We start from the raw sequence: 27,180 nt of genomic DNA, 5'->3' as shown, positions 1-27,180 counted from the left end.
TAAAAGATTCTTGTCATGCTAAGCAAGAGAATAATTTTGGCTACCTATCTGGATAATTTCACTTGAGTTTTAAGGAAAGCTGACTAATGCTTTTAAGCATAAGATGTAACTATGCCGTGGAGAAACCAACTCATAAAAATTAAACACGACTGATATTTTGCCTGAAAACAATAAAAATCCTCGGATAGAAATCACATCTCACCATGGTACTGCAACATAAGAAGAAATTCAAGTGTTCTAAGTTTAGTGTCCCAACAATTTACCCATAATCATACAGTAAATTTTATCAAGTGTTTTAATACCAATCCTCCCTCAAGTGTATTACCCAATTTTTTCTAGAGCTCCTGGAAGTATTTAGACAGCAAGCATATTTTTTCCCCTACATATTTTTAGATAGGCAAACTTCCTCCAATTGCCTTGCTTCATAATCCAAACAGCATCTCATCAGTCATGCTACCTTACAACCAAAACAAGTACAAATTTATTAGGTTTCTTTTCCCCGAAGACACCCAGCATACCGTGCAGATTGTATAGAACTGCCTGGACAGCTTATACATAAGAGTACACTAGGGGAAAAAAAAAAGCAAGGTAGAGTATAGGACCTTATTCAAAAGGTTACTTATGTACAAAGAGAACAGGAAGGTTACTGCATTCTTCTGCTTGCCTTGAACGCACCGGTTGCGCTCTCTCAGTAGCACGGTGCTGCTTGAAAAGCTGCTGTTTTGCCATGAACAATGAATGAACTATTCTAACTGACAGGGATGCATTCAAGAACAAAGTGAGTGATGACAGCCTGCACATAACCTTGTAATACCTATTTCTCTTCCCTCTGTAACTGAAGCAGCCATCACATTCAACATTCTAGAAGTTTCATGGAATTTTACCAGATGTCTGTATTTTGAAAATTAAGTATTTCTATTTTCCTATGCTGAAAAAAAAAAAAAGCAAAATGAAAGAAGGTACAATTTTGGCTTTTACAGAGGAGAGAATTGCTAATTGTGAAGATTCAACTTTTCTCTCTAGAAAATGAAGTGCCATGACTGAGAAAAATCAAAGCACACATTCAAAACTGAAAAAATATAGCTTGAATTCTTCTAAAAATAAAATTCCAACAACCTTTAGAACCCTATGAGCATGAGGCATCTAAGTCTGACACACTGAAGAAGAACTAATCTCTGTTGCTGCAGAAAATTAAGAACATTATGTTAAAAAGACCTTAGTTGACCTGATAGTGTGTTGCTCAGAAGACTTGTTAGCTGAGGCTGTCTCAAATTGTCCTGTGTCTTCGATGCAGAAACTGGTGATGTCTGGTTCACGGCCTTTTTCTGTGGCACATACATAAAATAAAGAACAAGTTTTTTTAAAAATCACAGTGAAATATTTACTGAAAGCTTTAAGAAAAACAAGGAAAAGGCACTTAAAATTAATCTCCATGTATACTTTTTTAACTTCAAACTCATCAGTGGTGAACTTTCACACATCTCAATCCCTCCAAGTTCAAGAATTTTATAAAGTAAATCAGAGGGGAACAGAAATTACACTAACAGCACACATATATACCAGTTGCATTCTACAAGACCCCTGATTTCCTACTACAAGTGGAACTCAGAAAATACAGCTTCTCAGAGTTTCAGAACCGCAAGATGACGAAGTTGCTTTCCCAACCAAAAAAAAACCCACAGTGGAACAAACCCTCCACTGCTTAGCAACTGAATGATACATGGTTTAGTATAAAGTACAATGTTTAAAATGCAAGTACAAACAAACTAAAAAGATTCTGGCAAATAGTGGCATTTGTACTCTGTAAGTTCCCATTTACAGCTCTGAAATTTCAGCGCAAGAACAAAATTATCTTTTACAGTAATAAGAAATACTCTGCTTTTATAATTGCTGAAACTCACTGACCCAGCACATAACCTGCAAACAGGAAAACAGAGACACATGAAGAGAAAGTCAGACAGGCCTCAAATTACTCATCTGCAAACAAAATGTTACAACCTGCACCAGAAGTCTTGGAAAAGATTACAAATGTGTTTCTACAGCATGTTCGTACTAGTTTTTTAAATACACATTATTTTCTAAGACATTTCACTGCAGATTTTAGGTTTGGTTAAAAAAAAAAAATCCATCAGGCCTTTGGAAAAAGAAAGATCTATGTAAATGAATAAAAAAGAGAAAGATCTAATTCGTGCAGATGCATTCTGAGAGAGTGACCAGTATTTTAAAATGACAAAAAGTTAAAAAAGGACAAAAATTTAATAGCTTGTTGCTAATTGCGTTAAAAGTCACTGAGTTAAAATTGGCAGTTCACTCTGGAACTTTATGGATTTTTTATTTTGAACTTTTGACTGTTTATAAGTTCACTTACGAAAAGAGAAAAAATTGAGCTGAATATATACTTCAAGTGTATCTACTTACAAAACAGAAAACATCAAACCTTTAAAGTGAATTCCGATTTTTTTAACTACTAGCTTGACTTCTTAAGAGTTTTTTTTTTCATGTTATGCTTTTACAAACTGCTTTAAAAGGTATTTCTTTTTAAGGATTCTAAGAAACATTTCTTGTCTTTGCATCAAATTTGAAAGCTTCTAACTGCTCAGACATACATAACAAAAGTGCTAATAGAATAAATAAAAAAAGGAAGCCCAAGAAACCTTTTCATCTCTAATTTCAATAAGTCAAACCATGAAAATGCATAGGTTTTACTGAGGTCAAATGACTTTTAAGTGCTAAGAAGGAACCTGAGCCTTTACATCTAGTCTATGGTAAGGTTTACAAGAGAGCTCACAATTGTATAAACTTACAATGCCCATTCCTTTAAACAGGAGCAGACATAGATCAGTGCTAAGCACTTCTGAAAACAATACTACAAATCACCAACAAAATCTTTGGAATTAATCAAAGTGACAGAGTTGTTCACTCAGTGACAGATTTAGAAAATACCAAGTGAAATGATGACTCTGGGTTATAGTAATTTTCAGCAGTTCCACAGCATTTGTAACAATACAAACCAGCAAAATTAACATTCTGTGTATTATCCAGATTTTAGCACAGCTTAGAAGCTTTTCTTTGGCTACATTCTCAAGCAGCTTTCATACCTGACCAAAGGCAAACTGTTGTTGTGTTACTCCCACAGACGTGTGACTAAAGGTGCTGACAGACTTGGAGGAGGATGCTGGAAGACGATGCGATGCACTGACGGCAGCTTGAGCTCTGTTCTGGACCAGCTGATCTCCTGTAAAGTTCCCTCCCGATGCGACAGACTGAACGGATGCTCCCAAGCTGGGGTGCACTGAACCAGAAGAACTCGCAGCAGCAAATCGACCAGAAGCTGACATATTTGAGACTGTGGACTGCCCAGGTGACATGGTGGTAAAACTCGATCTGCCTTGAGAAACATTAGCTTGGCTCGGTGACAAATGCAACACCGTTGGTGACGCCTGCTGCAGTGGCACCTGTCCACCAACAATTTGGGAAGTTCCATGATTTACTATAACTTGGTTTCCAGGAGCTGTGAATGTCTGGCCTGAAACAAGCTGAACAGCTGTGTTCTGATTATTCAGCATCTGTCCTGAATACGACTGGTTGGCTCTCAGCATGTTTGTAGAGTTCCTGTTGAGCATTACATGCTCGGCAGACACTTGGCCAGGAACCAGCTGGGAAGGCTGAGTCTGAAGAAGTTGTCCATTTATGGCCTGGACATGATGAACTGAATTTGAATTAACAGACAAACTTGTAGGTATGAGAAACTGGTTTTGAGGTGCATGAGGCTGTCCCATAGGAGAATGGATAACAATACTACCTCCAGCATTGCTAACTGTCTGAGGTGTAACTGATTTTCTTGTATTTTGTTGTTGATTAACAATATTAACGGACATATGAGGACCAACTACTGAACTTTGAGGTGAGTTTGCAGAAGCGAATGGAATCCCTTGCTGTACATGATGTTGCTGTATTCCCAAGTTATTCACATTGTAAGCAGTCTGCTGACCCATCTGAACAGGCTTTGGTTGGATATTAACAGGAACTTTGTTTGAGTTTGGCGCCAAACCCCTTTGAATGATGATATTATGGACAGGCAATGAAGTCTGAAAATTTGTGCTGTTAAATGGAACAGTTACAGGTTGTGCTACAGGACTTGAACTTGAGTTACTGAACAGTGAGTTCCCATTTGGAGTTTGTCTGTGAACCAAGAGGCCACTGCTCATGTTTGCAGGTGTTTGCTGACCATTGCCTTTCAGTATTATCTGAGATCCATCGAGGTTATTGATGGTCATCATGGAAGGCTGATTACTAAATGAACCAATCAGCTGTATCTGCCCAGAACCACTAATCTGGCTGCTATTAGACAAATGCTGGCCAGGAACACTAATTCCGACATGTTGCATAAAGCCATGTTGCACACCAACTGTATTGCTTGCAAAAGATGCTCCAACAGGTTGCTGTACCACTTGAGTAACTCCTATAGGTTGCAACGTCTGACCTGAGTAATTAGAAACATTAGAAGCCTGAGTAAAGGATGCTGATGAAGAAGGATGAAGCTGAGCTTGTGCAAACTGTTGGCTAGAACCTACACTGGCATCCAAATATGCCTCTTCTGCCAAAGTCTGTTCAGTAATATTGGCCTCCTGTAAGGACTTCTGAAGAATATCAAAAGGCTGATCCTCAGTAAGATCAGGTAAAGGAGAAGACACAAGTTCATCTTCAAGAAACTGAAGGCTACTGGACAGCTGCAGTCCATCACTAGGCCCCTCTCCAAGCTGACCACTTACACCTTTTACAGACGACTTAGGATCAGTGTTCTGAAACGCAAAACAAGGAATACATCACTTTCAGAAATTCTAGTATCTGCTTTGTTTCCTCATTAGTTATTTTTCCATGCAAGCATTCTTTCTATACAGAATTATACTCTTCCCAAAGCATGTGCAGGGTGACGTTGACCCTGTACAGTGAGCCAGCACAAAAAGGTCATGGATTCCCCCTGCTCACACCCTCAGACTGCTGGAGATGCTTCTCTCCTTTCCCTTCTCAAATCTCTCAATATACAGCACTTAGCTCAGCAGCTGCACTGTTTCAAGAGGACATGAAATGCTGTCTAAGTGCCATTTCCCTTCCTCAAGCTGAGCACTCTACTGACAAAAGGATAAGAGAAACGAGGAGGGAAAACACCTCCACTCTAATTCAGTTTGGGGCAAGGCTTCAGTACCAACAGTAGAAGCAGAGAAAAGGCAGAAGAAAGCTTTTCTTCCACTGACTTCTATCAAATGAGATTCGCCTCCAAAATCCTACCAGCATTTCTATAATCACTTAGCGAAAACTAGTGACCATTATTCATAAAGTTAAGGCATTATGTTAATTCCTTGTTTAAAAAAATTTTAGAAACAAGGGAGTAAGAAAAAAAAGTGTTACAGGCTGTGGTTTATGCTCATAAAAAGATTACTGAAAACTATAAACATTGGAACTACCACAAATATTAAGTGGCACCTTTAATGAAAAAAAATCCATCAAATCCACATCTATTAACACCATGATAAGGAAAATCAAAACCTATTTACTCTGGCCTACTGTCAAGATTTTCCTAAAACAAAATTCTGTCCAGAAACTCTAGACAATACAAGCATCAGGTTTCTGCAGATAGAATGACAAATTTAAATGCATAATAACACTCATGATAGTTTTAAGTTAGGCAAAGTACACCTTTCTAAATTGCATGATCACATCTCAGCTATTCAGAAGCAACAACCAGTTTCTTTTTAGTCAGGATAAATGGAAACTGTGGGTGTGCAATTATCAGTCACATTCATACTCTGAGTCTTCACTCCTTAAAGGTCATAGACGCTTCTTTTCACCTCATGTAAACAGTGTGAAGATGCTGCAAGCCATAATTATCACATGCAATGATATCACCACCCTAACTTCAGTTCCCCAAGCATACTTATTCAGAATTTTACCCCAATCTGTTTCTGAAAAAACTCTGTATTTTCTGAAATTTCAGTCATGTTTTAAAATATTAAAATATTTTTCTTAAGATTAGATGAAATATTTTCAAGTTACAACTATTGAACTACAGCAAGCTTTTAGCATTTCTGTTAATAGAGGAATTAAACCACTGCTTAAATGTCTCAGTGTCTGAACCTGAGGAACACCTAAAGCTACAAATCAGGTTCTCAACTGTACCTAGCTACCACTGGGCAGAGTAAAAAGGAATCACTAATTAGGCCATAATTAAGACTCTTAATGTCAGGTTCAGGGGGATTCCCTATTGCATTTCTAAGTTGTCCCCAAGTAAATAACCGAACTGAAATCTTCCACTAATGCTATTCCAGTTAGTACAAACAATACCACTATTACTACTACCAATAATAACACTAATAAATAATATTACATGCAATCAGGATTAATAGCTTGAAACTCTCCAACTGGAACAGAGAATCCCAAGTTTCATTCCTTGCTCCCAGGACTATTTAACATTAGAAAATATTTTTATATGCAAAAACTGTAACCTTCCAAGTTAACATCTGAATCATTACTGTCCAGATTCAGAAGAGCCAGCAGAATACCATGCTAATTTCAAGAAGAAACCAAAGCCTCTGCAGCTTCATGAATCTGCTGCCCAACAAGAGTCTTATTCTAACTGGTTCCATCAATATTCTGCTCTCTTATGCTGTCGTATACTGTAACAGGAGAATAGAAGCAGCCACCCAGTACAAGCCAGATAACAGGGCAATGGCTAGGGAAGCCTCTCATAACGACTGCCACAGGAAACCAACCTGGAATCAGCAGAGGTGGTACAGACTCAACTCAGGGAAGGTTAGGATGGGGCATGGGGGAGCAGTATAAGGGAGTGGGAAGAGTGCTGTCTTTTCCTTCAGTCAGCAGGAACTTCGTCTTGCTTGTATTAGGCGTTGGCTGAGCATGCTTACCAGCTGAGGCACTGAACCCTCGACACTGAATTTGTAAACTCTGCCACTGAAAGGCTGAGATGGGCAGCAAGACAGTCAATCCTACTTCATGGTAGCAATTCTGAATATATACAAAGACATAACTTTCAGTATCTGCAAAAACTTTAATGACAAAAGCCTCAGGAGCTTTTAACTTTTCAGGTATCCCATTTTATAAGCAGAGATTGTGAAACGATCTGTTTATATTAAAACTTGTTCCTTCCCAATGAACTGTAAGAACCTGTATTTGTAATCAAGTCATTCTTCACCTATGTCAGCACAGGAGGGAGGAGGGAAGAGAAGATGGCATTGGTCTTCCCTATGAAGATATAAAAGGATGAAGACAGAGCAAGCTAAGAATTAAACTGTAGTATGTCATCCTAGGAATCCCTGCTCCTCTGATCACCTGCCTTCTAGATTATTTACCTCCAATTTCATACACGAGTAAGCTCCTAGCTTTCACCAAATATTTTATTTCTTCCAATTGCTAATCCCTAGGTGACAAACCCACCTTGTCCAGAATCTCCCACTGCCCCTCAAAATTATTCAAGGAAACTCACTTTCTGAAAATACACCAGAAACACCCTACTCCTGCCTACCTAGTCATGCTCATCAGAAGGATGTCTACAGAGAACAACTAGGAAGTCTAGGCTATGACAAATGCATGTCATACATCACCCTTTTTTCCCTAAACCTGTTTTTTCTTAGGTTAAGTCCTCAAACCCCATCTCTGCCAGTGCTGCATACAGGCAGCTGCTGTCTGCTAATGACCACAGCCTGGTACCAAGTTGAAACCACTCTTCCCCATCAGCTGAAAACTGGGCATGTCCTGTTACTCTTGTTACCCTACTCCCTCATCATTATCTCAATCCACTTGTCTGTTTCTTCTACAATATTTAATAGCAACCCTGAAAGGGGAAGGACAGGACAAACACTTTACACTACTGTGCTTACAGGAAAGTCACTAGTTCTCCACACACAGATTAATGGTTTTCAGAATTTCTTCATCCCAATTATTTAAGGTCCCTACACACCTACAACTGTATCCATGTATCTGTTATGAACATGAGACAAACAGACACGAGTCAAGGTAACAGTACAATAGAAAGAGGAGTTACCAAGAAAATCCTATTCTATGTATACAAATAACTTAATTGTGGGATTAACAATTCAGTTGTTTTAAAAAACACAGGAATGAAACCAAAGAAATGTGAGTCTGAAGGGATCTCCTAAGTCATCCAGTCCAATGTTCGACTGAAAGCATGACTTACACTAGAGCCTTGAATTTATCACCAAGGACTGATTGGGATTCCACAACCTCATTGTGTGAAACGTGGTCCAGGGCTGCAAAACACTCCTGGCAAGAAGAACACTGAAGACTTCTTGCAACACCTAATGAATTTAAATCAACTTCCCTAACACTGAAGTTACAGGAAGGACACATCCCAAATTAGCTCCTGAGTCAAAAGAAAAATAAATACAAAAAGAGAAAAACAACCAACTCACTCATTAATTAAAAAAAAAAAAAAAACAAACCTGCCAGCTCAGAATCTACATAAAGTAAGAAACAAAAGCCATTCTAACATACACAGAAAGCATACGAATTACTCACTTTCAAGGTCTATCTTTGAGCACTACTACTCCTACAATCACTAAAGTCACAAATGCAGTTTACTGGAGAATTACACCAGAGAGCATTTTCACTGCTCAGCAAGCTGCTTTACATATTTACAAAACACATCCCAACAGTGCAGTATTTTTTAATTATTTCCCCACTGAAACACTTAAAATACTAACAAGCACAAGATAGGTTCTATGTTACTATTCAGAGCTTTCACAAGAAAAAGCTGAAACCCACATCTACTTCATTCAGTTTTATGACAGCCAAGTAAAGCCATATAGAATCATGCAATCTCAGTGCTAAAGTAATTTATCTCTGACCACTTACATTGGAGTTGGCAAAAATTGAATTTGAGTTGGCTACAGAATATTCTGCATTAGTCAAGTCTTCATTGCTCTGGTAAAAGACAAAAATAATGTTTAGAACTAATACACTCAATGAAGCTTATCTATGCCTAATACACAGCAATGCTACTTACAGATTTACTACTAGGTCCATGTAGAAAATAATTCAGCGCTTGTGGGTCCCTGAAGGGGGAAAAAAAATAAAGAAGTTAACACTTTTTAGAAGTCCTTTTTACTAATGAGGCTAATTTAACTAAGTCACATACTGTACTCATATAAATCAGATCTCTGGTAAAAACACATCTTTCATGGAATCCAATGCAAAGCTGAAAGTTTGTATCATCTGAGGCTCTGTGCTTCTGTATCAGCACAACTTCCAGATGCTGATCATATCTGCTGCCATTGTAACAAGGCATTTCAAGCAAATAAACTATGTTGATCACAAAATTTTAGTTGCACTCTACTGCATTTCCCTTTATATGAGGGTGATCCTCATATTCTCTTGAAAAACACGGTATTTTGTGACAGCACACAGCACAAAACCTAAGGAATATACTACCACCAAATAATGTGAGAACTAAAACAGGTACCACCTCTTCTACAGCTAAACTGTAATGTCTTGTTTAGCTAGCATCTAATAGGGTATTTACAAACCTGATTCTTTGATGGGTTTTCTGACATCTTTGACACAAGTTAATAAAAATTTATGATTGCCACAGTAACAGACCCCTCACGAAGAAAAACTGGCACCTTTTCCAAGTAAAACTAACCATAGAAATAATTGACTAAATATTATGATTTTCAGTGTATTTAATTAGCTTAGCACTAGCACTAACTAAAACTCATATTAAAAATGTAGTCAGATAGGATGAGTGTCAGAATTCAAACAAATACAAATATATTAATTTAGCTGTATATATAGACCAAGTAAAAAGAATAAAAGGCTGTGTTACATGGGCTTATTATAATGCAACAATTATAAAGCATTTCCCTTAGCATAAAGAGTAAACTGACATGGATTTCTTTGATTTTTAAAACATGTTTATTGATCAACAAGTAATAATAAAACATTTTTTAGAAGCAGATTATAATGCAAAAAAGCAGTAACTAAAAATGCCTCCTTCTTGCTTGATGGTCCTAGAAAATAAAGAGGCATGAAGTCAAAAGACATAACTGTACTTGGCAGGGACTTTCTTTTACTATTATGCTTACAATATTGAAGTGGCTACATATATTTTGAAATAGAAATGTCATTTTCATAGTAGATTTCACAGAATTTCAAAAATTAAGGAGCACAGAACTCATGATTTCATATAGGGTTCTATTATGCTCATGAATTTTATCAGTAAAATAATCAGGCCATTTAATACTAATCACCCTCACTGTCTTCCAATCATGCAAAATGCAATTAAAAATTAAGACCACTTCATCACCTTAAATATTGTCTTTAGTAAGGAAGGAATTTTAAATGGCACCTACCAAATCACAGATCAGATTAAAAAAAATGTTTTCCATTCTTCTAGATGCTTAAGACAATAATTGCTGCCAGCAGCAGCAAGAACACTGTAATTTTTCACACAAACATTCATCTGTACAAAGAGCACTTCATTTTCTGGACCACCTGTGATCTTGTAGTAGGATCCTCATGATTCATGCTCATGACAAAGCAGTTAATTGTCACATGATCATCTTTATGCTCATGTTCCAAGTAGGAAGTGTTTTCACATGGCCACAATCAATAACCTCACACAACAGTTACTTCACAGAATGTAACTGAGCCTTTACTGGCACTGCTTTTGCTACAGCATTGAGAGCAACTCTCAAACTACAGCAGCCACTCTGGGGGTGTTTTGGTCTTTCTGAAGTTACAGCTCTCACTGGTTTCACTGGAAGTTTTCAGGTGTGTGAGAAAGGTAAAAAGCCTAATTATTTCCTACACTTAAGACAGTAAAAAATTCTTGTATGAACTGGGAATGATCTTTTAGCAGCTGCTATGAGACTTATGCCAGTCTAATTTCTACCAGAGTTTGAACAAAGTTTTGGGCATGAAAAGTTAAATTCTCCTCTTGTGTTTTATATGCATTTATAGCATATTATCTGTTCTTGAATACTGACATGAACGATACCCAAAGGAAGTCAACTTGTCACATATACAATCCATACAAAACTTGCTCATGCTTCAGCTATCCTAATTATTTTTGGAGATTGCCACATAGAATTATAAAACTCCATATAAATCTGTTAGGGAAATTGGTGAGGGAGGGCAACAAAAAAAACCCACCAACAACTCAAATGACCACTCAAAATCCCTGATTTTATTAAAATCAAGTATCTCTGACCAAAATGCTGGTAAATTCTTTGTTGCAGATAGGAAACAGGACAGAGACCTATTCTTTTTTTCTAACATTTAGATGCAAATGTGTATGACTAGCAGAAGTGAAATATTGAAGTATTTCGAATTAAGAAAAAAATAATTTTACTTTGCCCTTAAAATACAAGCACAGTATTAAAAAATTATCTAGTTCCACTACTCAGAAAAACTGACATCTTTGGGGATTTGATTTAAAAAAAAAAGTTATTTGCTGTGACGTTTGTAGTAGCATCCCTAGTAACATGCATCAGCACTGATCTGGTATTACCACTACCTGAGAAGAGAATCCATTTTCCATGAACACACATTCCTTAGCCTCTCCTGTGGAGAATGTCAACAAGCATCCATCGGGATCGAAGGCTTTGCAATCCACACATCTCCATGTGGAAGACGTGAAGCATGTCTGCTCATTTCATTGCAAGTCACCTCATCTTCAGACAATATCAAGATAGAATCACCTTCTAGAAGATGATTTTGCAAAATTATTATTCCCAACTTTTCTGTAGTAATTCTTAAGGGAAACTTACCCAATAAGATCAAGGAGACAGGATTCATCATCGTCATCATCCATGACAACTAGAATAAACGAGAGGATGGATATTTGATATGTATCACACAAAAGTTTGTTTTCAACAACAAAACCGATTTAGAGCATCTCAGTATTTTTAATAAACAATTTAAGAAGTTGACAGTTGTCTATTATTGACAAAGTTCTTAAGTAGACCTGCACCTTCTACAGATGTCCGCTGATTTATCTGAAAATCAAATTCAGTCACATGCGAAGATTTACAAAACCCCATACAGTGTTTTAAAATCCAGGGGGGTTTTAGAAATTTAAATCACAGAAAGACAAATTATTAACCAAACTGATTAACAATAACTTCTACAATTTAAAGTAGTAAAAATATCAACACGGAATGCAATCTAAGGCTCCAATAAAAATGTTTCTATAGGAATTTATTCCCAGTTAATCCCAGTGAGGGAATAACCAAACACTACAAAGACTGTTACAAAAATTAGTGGCTGTAGCATTGAGCGGCCAAAAAGGTAAATAAACTTAGGTCAATGTCACAAGGAGGCTGCTACAGTCTACAATCAAAACTATAGCCAAAACATGACTAAGCATTAAAAGAAACACTGTTTTCTAACAGACCTTTCTTAGCAATAGCTAAGTGTCAATGTGGCCACTTCCAGTTTCTCTTCAGCAATATTCAGGAGTGTACTTAAACTTGTGTTTAACAGTACAGGGTTCTGACAGTCCTTTTAACAATGGGTACGGGTGGGAATTTATGTGCATTGCCTAACCTGAAGGCAAGTATCCAATGCAGAGCACTTTTAGCCTCACAGTGTCACAACCACCAACTCCTCACACACTGCCTACTCCACCAGGGACTGCTGCACCAAAAACTCTCACATTCACTCTCCCCTCCAACTGCTGCTCCTTCAAAGCTTCTGTTTGCATATTCTGGGCTCCCCTATTTGCCTCAGAATCCCCCTTGTCCTTGTCAGTAACTGTCAGGACCATCCCATCTAATCCACTAGTTCAATTATCAACTGATGTTAGTGTTTCCAAAACTTCTTGGTACCGTGGCTTCCTTTAAGTTATCCAATCTCATCTTTACTGTATTTTCTTTTACCGTATTATCAACTCACATCAAGCTGATCATTGCATTCCATGCCTGTTTTTTTCTCAACTTCCCTTAAAAATTGTGCTGTCATACTCAAATGTTGAAACACAGTTATAACAGTTATAACTGTTTTGGCTTTAACTCATTCTGCTCTCTCTCTTATTTCTTGACAAATAGAGACTTACTCTCCCTGACCAGACATCCACATGAATGATTCCTCATCCTGTTCTCCATAATGATAAAAACAATGAAGGAACTGAAGCACCTCCTATACAAGAGACTGAGAGCACCAGGACTGTTCTGCCTGAGGAAAGCCATGGGGGAATTTTTATCTTGTATATAAATACCTGGTGGGAGAGTGTTAAGAATACTGAGCCAAACATTTCTCAGTGGCACCCAGGGAATGAACAAGAGGCAAGGGGCACAAATCAAAACACAATAAACAAAAAAGTCTACGAAGACAAAAGAAAAAAACTTTCCTTTTTTAAAACTGTGAGGGTAACCAATTACTGGCACATGTTTTTCAGCAAGGTTATGGAGTCTCCACCCTTGGAGATACCCAGGATACAGCTAGACCACAGCTTTGGCCTGCCTGATCTGACCCTGAGCAGCCTGCTCTGGTTGAGTCTGCTCTGAGCAGGACAGGGGATGATAACACAATCCCCAGATATTCATTCCCACCTTGGCTGTCCTGTGATTCTGTAACCTCTTTCCTGAAATTTTTCTATACTCCACTGGTTCTGAAAATAGCTTATATTGTAGACTAGCAGAGGGTACTGTGTCCTCTATACTGCAGAGCCTTATTTGGATTTTTTCTGTCTCTGTGCTTTAGCTTACATTGAGGGTGAAGCAGAAATGGAGCATATGTCAGTGTGAGGATCATTCAGTATCACCTCTCAGGGAGGACAGAAAAACAAAGCCCAGCTACAGAGAATTACCTCAATGTTGACAAAAATCAGCATTCATGAGGTGATTATGCACATTAAGAAAAGCAATTTCTCCCATGATTCAGTGTTCCAGCTGCTTACTCTTGCATAGAGCCACCAGCTTGAGCACTGATATTGCAATTCAATGCTAAGCAAATGGCATGGCATAGAATGATGTCATCAAATTTAAATATAAATGTGTATTACTAAGAATAATTAATAAACAATTAGCATTCTGCTTTAACTGTACTGATAGTACTACTTACAGAAAGCTGTTATTTCCTCTAACTGCTGAGAGCACACCCATGTCTCAAGAACAAGGTTCCAAAGTCTCCTAGCTAACCAAAAGCAAAAATTTATACAAAGTCAAATTTATCCTTGTTTTCACACTGCAAATCTACTTTTGCATATCCCAAGCCATGTGTCTATGGAAACACTGACAGCATTATTTAGACACCATAAAATGTCTTTGCTTTACATAACCAAATATTCTCCGTGATTTTATTATAATAAGGGTTCACCATTAGCTGAAGTTACACCACAGAACTTTCTTCAATTAATACTCTGGAAGTATTAAAACAACTGACACAAATTAAGATAAATTTGTTAAATTCACTGAATTCTTCAAAATTTGCATAGAATGATCAGGAGGAAAATAAAATGTATACAAATACATTTTTGCATGTGAGAAAAATGCAAAAATGGTGCATTTTTTGGTGTGAGAAAATCCTAATAGTAACACATAATCTTCACTATTACACACATTACTGAACATATACTTGGCTTTACAAGCTAAACGTGATACAAGAAAAATCTACCCAACATACTGCAAACTCCTACGAGTTTACCATGGATAATAAAGTTTTATTGTTCCACATGATGCTATATGGTATGGGACATCCCTTTGGTCAGTTGGGGTCTGATCTGCTGGCTATTTCCACTCCCAACTTCTTTCACATCTCCAGTCTCTCCACTGGTGGGGTGCTGTGAGAAGCTGAAAAGTCCTTCATTTGGTGCAAACACTGCTCAACAACAACTAAAACATCAGTGTGTAACCAACTTTATTCTCATCCTAAATCCAAAACACAGCTACTAGAAAGAAAATTAACTCTACCCCAGTCAAAACCAGGACAATATCCACCCCTTATTCTATACCAACCTCATCATGCCCAGGTCCCACACTTTTCAATGCATCCCACGTAATCACAACCACCTTTCCTGTCCTTTGCCATATATGCAGACATACAGGCCGATAATCTATGGGCCATCCCTCTAAGATGTCCACTGAGTTCATCCTGATGGAGCCCGGGACTTTGGGCTCCATCTGTCATATCATTCCTTCAAAGTGAAAGAGATGGTAAATGCTGTTGGGATTATTACATGCTGAAGTCTGGCTCCATCACTGCTGTACTTGTCTGGTTCTATCTTAGCTGCACTTTGCTCTGTTTCATCAGCACTCATTCTTCATTAATCTGAGCAACCCTTACAGCAATACCATTGATATGGCATAAAGCAACCAGAGTAGTGATGAAATACAGTATTATACAGCAATTAACATCCTCATTGGTTGTTCTACCCAAAATCAAATCCCTCTGACTTCCTCATCACTCTGCATTACCCACTAAGTGCCTCCAGGTCCTTGAGCAAATGCAATCCCATGGATGAGTCCGCCTTTGCCCAGGACAAGAACAACAAAGATCGCCTTCCACTACACAATTTTCTGTGTGCACTATAGGAACTCTATCCCCTTCTACAATACATGAAAGTTTTGATTGGGCAGGGCCAGCCCATTTAGTACATCCCCTAGTGTTAACTAACCAGATGGCTTTTGCTAAATGGACATCCCAACGTCTGAATGGCCCAGTATCCCTTGCTTTCAGAGTGGCCTTTAACAGTCCAATGTATTGTTTGATTTTCCCAGAGGCTGATGCATGATAGGGAAGATGATATATCCAACTTTTTCAACTAGGTGTCCATGAGGTTGCTGTGGAAATGAATCCTGTCCATCCTGTGGCTTTCATGTGCCAAATCCACAGTCCAATAAACCTGGCAGTCAAACCTGGTAGTCCTCTTCCTTCACCCAGCTGGAGGCAGGGTCCCTCTGGTCCTGGTCACAGTATTTATTATTACTTGCAAATACAAATCGGCCCCCACACTGGCAGTATGAGAAGCTGAAAAGGCCTTGGCTTGGTGCAAGCACTGCTTTGCAACAATTAAAACATCAGTGTGTTATTCTCATCCTAAAGACAAAACACAGCACTGTTCCAGCCACTAGGAAGAAAATCAACTCTGTTCCAGCCAAAATCAGGACACTGCAGGTTTAAATATTTTTAATTAATGCCTATTTTCAACAAGGATTACCAAATGATTAGGGCCCTGTTGATTTCAGGAGAGCAACAGAGGCAGCAGCAAACAATCAGACAGAGTACTTGCACACCCAAAAGAAATTCACCCAAAAGTAGTCATTCGGTCTACTTAGAAAAGAGGAATTTGAGCAACATGTGACCTTGACACAGATTATAATTTAAAAGTGTGTTGACAAAAGCAAGCCTGTCCTGAGGAATTTTCCTAAAGCCTTTTCTACTGCACAAACAATAGAAAAGTTTGTCACTTTTCTTGCCAACTATCTTTTCTAGTTTTCTGTCCTCTTCACTGTTTGTTAACATGCAGTGGGCCAAAGCAATGAGTGATGTATGTAATGGGTATAAACATATTAAGCCGTGAGAGTTTGAAAATAAAACCTGCCACAATGAGTGGAGTTAAAGAGTTATGAAGCCTAGTCCAGTGGTCTTCGAAGTGGGATGCGTGCAAGAAAATCCAGTGGGGTGTAAGAAGAAAATATTAAAACTTCACTCGTATATGAAGTTTTAATATACACACATATACTTGTATATGCAAATTAATATAAATATATTGGGGATGCATGCTCAAAAATCTTACCAATAGGGGAATGCAATCAAAAACATTTGGAGACCATTGGTCTAGACCCTTAAACATTGACTCACTTCTGTATTTGGATAAGTCTTTGGAGACTTCAGCCAGTGGAGGCTCCAGGTGAGGCTTGGTTGGACCATTGGGACCCATCAATGCATCCAGGGCCCTGCCAGAGCCCACACTAGCGATAGCTGGGGAAAATACGCTTTGGGAAGAGTCACACAACCTGCCAGAACACTGTTAACAATGCAGCCTAGCAAATATCCAATTATGAATACTGGTCTACAGTGTCTTAAAAAAAAAAAAAAAAAAAAAAACCACAACAAAGAAGCCACAAAAAATCTGCTTATAAGAAGTAGGCCAAATTCAGCCCTGTTCATGCATCCAACTAATTTATAAAGGGCAATCCTCAGTAATTAGTCACAACCCAGCACAGATATTCCCTGTAGCTTACTAGCAAAGCCCCTACTATTTTATTTCATACCTCTGCCACCACACTGGTGAATACAGCATGTATTTCAACTTGGATCACATGTACTTGTGCAAGAAGCCATGTCTATCCCTTCTGGGAAATAACCAGAGTGCCCTTTATCACATGCTCCTGAACAGAACATAAGAGAAGTTGAAAGTAATAAAACTGACAAGGAAATCCCAGCTATGCAAGCCAATCCTCTGGGAGACTTATTACTTGGCCTCAAAGCCTTCATTTCAACACTCTGACCTGCTACAGAGCAAAGAGCAATAGAAGATGAATAGAGCAGTCCTGCCCTCCTCTCATCCACTTTCCCTGGGTCAGCTGAAGGCTTTGAAGAGTCATCTGGAACAAAAAAGTGATCTGATAAAATACATTGATCTGTTTCAACTTAGGATGAGCTTCTTGATTGGTTCTGGCTTGCCACAGGGCTACAGCTGAGCTAGAGCCAACACAAGAGAGGGAATGAGGTAGGTGGGTAGTTAAACACAGGGGAAGGCAGCAGTGCTTCAGTCAGCTTAAAGCACGTGTGAGGCTGTAGCACACATGTGAATACAACCACCACCCTCACATTACCACAGTGCGGACAGCGGTCCAGTGGAGTAATTATTCCCTTTCTATCAGCACTCATGAGCTCCCAGCTACAATCTGTTTGGCTTTTACCCACAGACAGTGCTCTTAAAAGAAATACAAAACAACATGAAGGAGTCCAACAGAGTGCAAGTAAAATCATGTGATCACGTGAAGGAATTGCCTTTCTTCAGCCTGGTCAACAGAAGGCAAGCCCAGGTGCTACCTGCAGCCTGCTAAAAGAGGCACTAAGATGAGCCAAGCAGGTCGCCTGTCATCAGCACACAGCAAGACACAAAGCAAGAGCCAAAACACATAACACAAAAAATCCCAACCAGATGCAAGGAAAAACATTCACAAACAAGAATGTTCAAGCAAGAGGGTGGAATCACCCTCTTTGGAAGTTTTCAAAACTCAAATGGCCCTGACCAGCCTGTTCTAACTGTGAACTGTGAAGCTTGTTCTGCTTACAGCAGGGGCCAGGTAACCCCCAGTGGTCCTTACCACCTTAAAGTTTTAACCAACATGCTACACAATCCACAGTATCATGTAACACACACAGGGTCTACAACCTGCAGCGCCATTAAAACCAGATTTGCCCGGAAGCAGTCCAACTATTCACACACGCTTTGCATAGTATCCATATTCTAAGAGCTGTAAACACTGGGTTTTAAATTTACTCAAGTTATATTCAAGCTTGCAACAAAATAATTATTTTTCTTTCTCAAAGTCACTTATAATTTCATACAGCCTTAATAGACCATTTCAGATACAAAGCAATAAACCACTATTTTTACTTCCTATAAAAAGCACAAGCTAATGGATAGCTTAGAAAAGCAACATCTAGAATAATTTCCAAAAAGTGTGATATAATCAACATCAAAACTTGATAAGTCACACATAAATAAGTCTATCTGCAAAACTGTTGGGAAAATCCAGACTTGAAAGTTTTGTGCAAATACACGAGATCAATTCCTGAGTGGCAAGCATGACTCCCGAGAGTGAACATTGACCTTTGGAAATCGATGCTTTAAAGCAAGGTAATGACTGCTGTAGCTAAACCTTTATAATGGGAGATAATCAAACTTGCACACAGTAACATACCCAGCACCTGAAGCAATTACTGTTGGAATCATGACATACACCCACTGATCCTCACAACTTCAGTATGCCTTCATACACATCCTGTCAGCAGGAATTCTGACAAGATCTCTCTCATGCTTTACAATGAACCTGTCCTATAAAACCTTCTAAATTGTTCTGTTGTTCTACCATTCTCCATTCAGAATTTTAATCTACAATCTCAACAGAAGTATGGAATATCTGAAGAAATGTATTGCCACTGGAAAAACAATCACCACAACAACAAAACCAGAACAAATCAGTTACTGCAACAGTCACTGCAGAGAATGGTACTGCTGTGAACTGAGCATGCTACATCAAATTTGTGGCATTTTCATCCCTCACAACTCTTCTGAGCACGGATGTAAGATAATTCTATTTAACCCAAGCCATCCCTTGCTAAATTACATAAAAGGATTGCAGCAGCATTAAGTGACTCCACACTGACTGCAGAGATCAAACACCCAGAATTGAAGTCCTTCCCTAGCACAAATTTCCACCAAAACTCTCATTAATCTCCACAGTGCTAATATTTTGCTCCATGTGCTTCTGAACTAGGGGGAAAAAACCCAAGCTGTTTCATCATCCACTGGATAATGTATCATCTTAGTGTGCACTTCAGATTGCTAAGGTGCTGTAAACCACTACCTGCCTTACCCTGTCAGATCTCTCTCAGGTTCTTATCCAACAGGCAGCTTCAGATTCAGTGAAGGAAAGTCCTACACAGGAACAACCAGACCTCATTTGCATTCTCTGCAACACAGAAGTGTAAGAAAAGAGTATAAACTCAAACCCTTATAACCACGTACTTTATTCTTAAATTTCAAGTCAATACTACTTTTGAGCAATCTAGTATCTTGCAAAGTGAATTTAAGATTCTTGTAAGTAACCAAGACTCTATCTTATAATCAACTTAAGAGCTGCTTACCATGTCAAACCCTCTGTTTTCAAGAAATTGATTTTTACATGGATGGAATACAAAAATTGATATTAAGAGGTATTTCCAGGTCCCCCTCTCATTACTGTGAAAAAATTATATGCTGCAGAATAATGACACAGAAAATGTACTCAATGCAGAATAATGTACTCAATGGAAAAGAAGTAAATATTGAAAAATTCATCGCAAACTAAAACCTCACTCGGAAGTCATAATTATCCAAAAATGGTCATTTCAAGACAACAGAAGTAAGAAAAAAAAAATTTAATGCACTTTGTAAAATACAAAGACTTACTATTCACTCATAAACTAACTATGCTGTACATATATCTACAATATGGAATTACTCCTTATGAATATTTTCTTTTCCAGAGTAATCAAAAGAAACAGTTACTACACTGTTGCAAAATCTACCAGGAACTGTGCTCTAAAATACAGCTAAAAAACGAAGAAATTTGGAATTCTAATCTAATAACACAGTGTATTTTGCAAGCATTACCTTCTTAATATTCAAAAATAAGTTTTCATTCCAAGAATCTAAATCTGAATAGTACCTCTAAGATGACTTTGCAATGCTTGAAATTAGCTGTAAAATTGAATTTAATCATCAATATTTCAGACATCTGTATGCAACAGAGTATGAGAAGAAATTGGTAATTTTAAATATTCAAAAGGATGATGAAAACCTTTCTAAGAAAAACTACTCTAAAAAATAGAAACAATTCAGGAATCAGAAAAATAGCAACAAGAAAAGAAACACAAAAGTGCTTCCTCTCAGGAATTGCTAGACTCAACATTATGCCTCTTCATGATTTTTAAGATCTGGCAGACGAACACCTAAGAGCACAGGCAGGATCCTTACACATCCAGGTCTACACACAGAAGGGCAAATAAAAACCACAGACAACCTACAACAGGCCAAATCCTACATTTCCCTTTAGTACACCACTAAAAAAAATACTGATTTGAGTTTGCCAAATGTGGTACCTTATCAAACTTCCAAAAACTACAGCGACATTTTAGTATGTTAGGGGGAAAAAAAGGAAATGTGCAGTTCAACTAACACTATGTATGACAGTAATGGCTAATCCAGCTACAGTCAACACACCAAGTACACATGTGAATGCCCTGTGTGGCTGTCTACAGTTGGTTTCCCTGAGATATACATGTTCAGCACAGAATTTCTGATTTATTCAATACAATTGTTTTCCTACTGCATCCACAGCTGCTCTTGGCAATATCAAAATCTTAACAAGACTTTTATCAGGAAATAGATTTTTTTTAAACCCACACAGAGAAAATCAAGAGTAACCTCAGCCTGAAGGTCAGGATGCTTCCTTATCCCATGGGATTTCCCAGGATAAAGGCTGGGCTTGGACCTTTCCTCCAGCAGTGACTATCCTGATCACTATGCTACAGCCTGTTTTGGGCTCTGTCTTCCAAGCTGCTCCACCACATACACAGTTCCTCAGGAACTTCAAGATCCATAAAACATTTTGAAAGGTCCCGGTTTCATCCCACAAGACACACAGGAGGCATCATGTCAGCAGTTTCTTAGGAAGGAAACATTCACCTGCCCAGAAGGTATTAGATGCTCTTAAGCATTTCTACAAAATACTGTATGCTATAGAACAGACTGTTAGCATATGATCTTTGTGCCAAATAATATTCCAAGAAACGTTCAGTCAGTCCCTCAGATGGTTTTTACCTTGTTTCTGCTCAAAAATACTCAACTTTCATACCTCTCATTGTGAGCATATAGTTTTCAGAGGCACATAACCTCTTTATGAACTGAACATTTCCCAGCTGATTTATAAACCAATGCCAAATTAATACCTTTTCATTGCCAATCTAGTCCATACTAGTTTAAAAACCAAACTCTGCCACAAGCATGGTTCAGATGAGCTAGTATCTGCTAACAACTACCAATAATTTGCTGAACAGCCATTTATACTCCTTTCAGTTATTATGTTTGGGACATCTACTGAAAACTGAATAGGATTAATTGGCAGATGTGTAACTACTTCAGCATTGCAGCCCATATCAACACCCCAAATCCAAGCTGAAAATTCTCCATGCTGTCCTTCTTGAAGGATGCCTTGCTGACTGCCAGTAGAAATTTCGCCACCTATTTCAGTGGGACCAAGATAACTTCTGTAATTTACTTTTCTCAATAAATTCAAGCTCCAACACCAGATCTTGAAATTCCACACTTGGATCAAGTTCACAGTAAAACCACTGCAAGTTCCACCTGAGGCAAGGCGTAAGATCAGACTTTACAAAAAAATCAATCCGTCTCTTGCAATGAAGTTAAATCCTTCTCTCCAGACCTTCCTTCTCTTCATTTCACCACCCCTTCTCAAAACCTTCAGTGAGAGAAAGGTTACTGCGTTATGTTTTTACAGCAATTTTGCCTGCTTTCTTTCTATTTCTTTTGGTAAAGATTCCCTTAACCCTAGAACATTTTTAAACCAGTGCAAGAAAAGAAAGGAATAAAAAGACACTTGATAGTCTCTCTGTGTTAGTTAATGATGATAATCTTTATTTTGTCTAAAACCTCAACAATTCTCAAATAAAGCAAAATATTACAGAGTAGTTGGGGTTTTTTTCCACTATGAAAGCAGGAACAAATTAACACTTGAAAAAAAACATACACATACCTATTTAACTATGTGATGACCTGGAAAAAACCTCAGCTCAGGTTGGTGCTTATGCATTTATGGTGGTGTAACAAGGGCCTTCCCAAAACTGCTCACTCTGACTTTCAAACTAAAACAGTGGCAGGTCACAATGAATGTTACAACAGTTTATTACTGTCACTGCTTCTCCTCTACCATAAGAAAGGAAAACACACTTGTTTTTATAGACAATCCCCATGTCTATGCTGGACCAGGGTATATGGCAATAAAAAGCCTTTCAAGTACAGACGCAGCTTATTCCAGCAGAACCACTGTAAGCAATTCTGCCAACTCTTTGAACAGTGACTACATTATCAAAGAGGCTCTTATGCCTGCTCTGTAGCCACTTAGACAGGAATGACACACTTTCACGCTGGCTGCTACATCTACCCTAAAAAGCAGCAGCCATTAGATTTACCACAAGCCTAATGCAGCATGAAGAGGCATGATCATTGACCATTAGAGCCTTGCTGTGAAACCCAACTGCAGTTATGCAGATACAACTTCCCTGGAACCCACGTGGAAGTATACCAGTGAAACTCTGCAAAGGCAGCAGGCAGCACACCCAGGCATCCTTGACTGCAGAGCTGTCCAGCTCTAGCCTATGGGCTTACCTCTGCTGGAGAACTTCATGAATACAGAAAGGGACCTCGGAGGAAACTGGAAATACAGCTTATACTAGCACAACTTCGGGGCGTTCCTCTCAGTACAACTAAACTAAATACATAAACTGTACTGGAAAGGGACATGTGAAGGAGCTGGGGCAGGAAAGCTGCACATCCATAAAGTGATGTAAATACTTTGCTACAGTACAGCCATCTCTGCAGCACTGACCTCAAGTGAGTCCACACATTCAGCGAGAGCACTTTCAACTCGAGGATGCAGGTATCACACACAAAGCAAGCACTCCAAGTATGCACAAAACAAGCACACACCCGAGTGAGTAAGCCAAGGTATATCAATGGAGCACAATCAAGCTACTGTATCAACATGGTGAGCTCTGCATTCCTCCAGCAATGTAAACAAGCGACACCAAGGCAAAGTGCTACCTGCAACAACAGCCACAAACTTAAGTTCAGACAGACAAAAACACATCTAAAAAGAACAGGTCTGGAATATTTAAGTAGTAGCCAAACAATATTTCAATGCAAGATGAGAATATACTGTGCTTTAATGCAAGCAGGCCAGTGTGCAAATTATATTTAGTCATTTGGCAAATACTAGGCCCTGAGAGAACATAAACCGGTCGTTTTTATCCCATTTCTGCCACTTCTTCACTATTTTCACAAATTAATGAAGAAAATCACACACAGTCTTCCAGACATTCAGGCATAAGAGAGAAACTTTATTATTTAAAAGTATGCTATCATTAAAAAAAAAAAAGAATTTACCACCTTGATCCCAAGATTCCTGTTAATGAAAATAATCACTTCAAGAAGCAGTGAATTTAATGATGTAAGATTTCTGAAATATGTGAACAAACACTGTATTCTACATTCAAAATATTTTTAAAAAATTTAAGTTTCACAGCTGGTGTTTTTTTTCAAAGCTAAAATGTTAACAGGTCCCCAGGAAAGTATTTTAAAAAGACAGTTTATATCCAGACATTTTTTTGTATATTCTAAGCAATGAGTGTATTTCACAGAAATGTTTTTTAAAACCGTTCAACTTCAACAGGCAAAAAATTTAAACAGCCTTGAGATTATTCCTGAGTTTTTAAAAATCTCCCACTTCCATCAGGAATGAACTATGAGAATAGGAAGAAGCCCTCCTCTGATGTGTCAAAAAACATAAATCCAAGCATTCCACACTCCTTAGCGGGCACAGCATAAGTTGGTCTGGCAGCACACTTTGCTCTTCCCCAGTAGAGTAATGTTGGCATTAAACTCAAGTCTCATGAGCTTCGAGCAGACTGTACAGAAGTGTTAAAAACAAAACAAAAAAAAAGGTGGTTTTGAATAAAAAAGATATTTGCAGTTCTCTTCCTAAAAACAGCACTAAAACAGAACTTAAAAATATATTAAGGTGGAGCTGCCAAATTAAGTAATTTGGAAAAAGCAGCTTCCTCTTAGACATAAAGGAGCAATAAAAACTTGAAAATATGCTAATCCCTCCCCCCACCAAAAAATTACAAAGACAGTAACAGCAACAAAATGAGCAACCACCCACCAAAAAATTACATATGCTTTTATTTTTGCAAGCACTACTGAAGCCTCTTCAATGAAGAATACCTTGCCCTATGCACTACACCGGATCATTTTTTAAAGGTGGATTTCTTTTTTAATGTCATGTTTTATTTTCTGGTCATCGTTAAGAAAAAGATGTTCCTTCAAATCTTGTTTTAAATTGCTATAAGCTGAATGACAAGAAATACGTATTTCCGAGGTAAAAACACAAGCTTTTAAGGGACGTTGGCGGAATTGAAGCTGCGCGCATGGGCCCGTACGAGCCAAGCCTGTTTAACTGCTGCTCAAGACGGTGACCAAGGACTAGGGAAAGAGTGTGGGGTACGAGAGGGAAGCAAGACTTGTAGGATTTCGGGGAGATCTCGGCTCCCAAAGCCCAGAGCAGAAACGCTTCCCAGACAAGACACAGAAATATGGCCCGAGCTGGGCGCGACGGCACCGCCCCACACGGCGCGGCGACAGCAGAAAGGACCTTAAAATGGCGCCCGTGGGGGAGGAGAGCGGGTGAAACTGCGCAACAAACGCTGGCAGGGAGCCAGGCAGCGCCATCTTCCCGCTCCCCGGCGCAGCCGGGGCTGCCTGCCCGCCGAGCCCGGGCACGGCCAGGGCCGCCGCCGGAGCCGCTCTCCTCTCTCCCCAGCAGTCCCTCGGCCACGCCGCGCTGCCCAGCCCGGGGAAGTAGAAGAGCGGCGAGCAGGGAATGGCGAAAGGCAGAGGCCTCCCCACCTCACTCCTCCCCACAGTAATTAGGAGCAGCTCTAAGTAAATATAAACGTGCCCTCTATACGTCGTTCGATTTTGCCCGGCTTTTAACATCTCTACACCTGTTTTCTGCAATCATCTGTAACTGAATTTTGTAATTAATACCAAAAAGCAAAGTATAATTTACATACTGAATACCGCCCATGACTCAATAAATGTGAACAGTGACTATTTCAGAAAACCCCCTTCACAATCAACTACTGTTTTAAGCCACAAGTAAAAAAAATATTTACAAAATATTGCTTCTTTTACGCAAAATAATCCTAGCAGCACAAAGGATCGGATTCACATCCACTCTACAGCGAAGCCAAAGGGGTCACTCCAGAAAGAGACGCTTTATTGTGTTTAGAGGCGTTACAAATAAATATTTTCTCTCTCCAAAAGAAAAAGAAATTAAAGAAATAAAATAAAAGGCACATCGAAAAACTTGATCCCGAAAAGGCGAAAAAAAGCGCATTAGCCCAAACCTACCGCCCGAGCATTTCGCGCACCCGCAAAAAGCGGCACCGTTTCCATTCCTCGGTTAAAAGCAGGAGGCACGGAGCGATTCGGAGGAACTTGCAAATAAAAAACCAAACAAATCAAATCAAATCTAGTGGCGACACCGAAAACGAGGAAATGAGTGAAAAATAAATCCCCAGCAGGTACAACTCTGAGACACAAGCTCAAAGAAAAGACAAGATTAGGGTGGTGGCGAGTGGACGGGGGAAAGAAAAAATTCAAGCCATGAGCGAAAAAGGAAAAAAGAAAAGAAAAATCCTTCCCAGCTGCACAGCCAGGAGAGAGACGGAGTGTCTCCATTTTCCCGACGAGGAGGAAGAAAAGACTGTTTCACAGACCACAGAGCTTTAGAGAAAAGCAAAGAAACGAGGGGGGAAAAAAAAGAGGGAGGAGATTTGAAAAGATTATTTTTCTTTCTCCCTCACACACTCTCTCTATCCCCCTCTCTCCCTCTCACTCTCTCACACTCACACATACACACACACTCTCTCTCCCTCCTCTCCTCTTTCCATCCCTCTCTTGATGGCCATCAAGGGGGCGGAAAAAAAAAAAAAAAAAAACAACAACAACAACTAATTTTAAACCGGCTCAATCAATGAGTCATTAAAAGAGATTTTTCTTCCCTCCTCTCCTGAATTTGCATGGCATCAGCAAGAAAAAAAAAAAAAAAAAAAAAAAAAAAAACCCACCCCAAACCTCTCCCCTCTCTGCAGCTATCAGCCTGGACCTGAAACCTTATCTCTCCCTTCAACCCCCCCCCCCCGCGCCTTTATTTTAAGAAACAACTTTTTTTTTAAGTGCCCTCAGCAGCCACCATCACCAGTCTCGCGGAAAAAAAAAAATAATATATATAGTTCATTTCCATGTGAATCCACATCTGCCCAAACAACAGCCACCCACAAAATATCCCTCTTCTTCCTCCCTCGTCTCCCCTCTCGCTCGCTCTCTCTCTAGATATATATTTATATACATAGCCCCAGAGCCAATAGCTCTCTGGGCTGAAACCTAATATCCTGGTTTTGGCAACTCCTGGTTGTTAATTTGCTCCTCTTTCTTTTCTGTCTGTCTGGAGATAGATTTCCCCCCTCTCTTTTCCCTCCCCGAAGGAAGGGAGGAAGGAGGTTGTGTGTTTTTTTTTTCCTTGAAATTTTTATCACAAAATTATAATACACTCAAAGGGAAACTCA

General features: G+C 38.9%; 1 protein-coding gene across 7 annotated transcripts in view; it reads right to left on the bottom strand.

The window, feature by feature from the left end:
* Positions 1-27,180, bottom strand: part of BICRAL (BICRA like chromatin remodeling complex associated protein) — a 45,364-nt gene that overhangs the window by 8,422 nt on the left and 9,762 nt on the right. For 2 of the 7 annotated variants that reach the window (XM_053973036.1, XM_053973034.1), the window contains exons 2-6: positions 11,805-11,853; positions 9,041-9,089; positions 8,890-8,958; positions 3,099-4,802; positions 1,226-1,325 (exon numbers count right to left, since the gene is read on the bottom strand). In XM_053973036.1, coding sequence (XP_053829011.1) covers positions 1,226-1,325; positions 3,099-4,802; positions 8,890-8,958; positions 9,041-9,089; positions 11,805-11,848 — 1,966 coding nt within the window. In that variant the 5' untranslated portion in view covers positions 11,849-11,853. The other 5 variants (XM_053973035.1, XM_053973033.1, XM_053973039.1 and 2 more) reach the window with 5 other exon arrangements.

This window comes from Vidua macroura, chromosome 3 (assembly GCF_024509145.1).
Source record: "Vidua macroura isolate BioBank_ID:100142 chromosome 3, ASM2450914v1, whole genome shotgun sequence".
Classification (NCBI taxonomy): Eukaryota; Metazoa; Chordata; class Aves; order Passeriformes; family Viduidae; genus Vidua; species Vidua macroura.
This window is presented reverse-complemented; position numbering and strand designations above follow the sequence as displayed.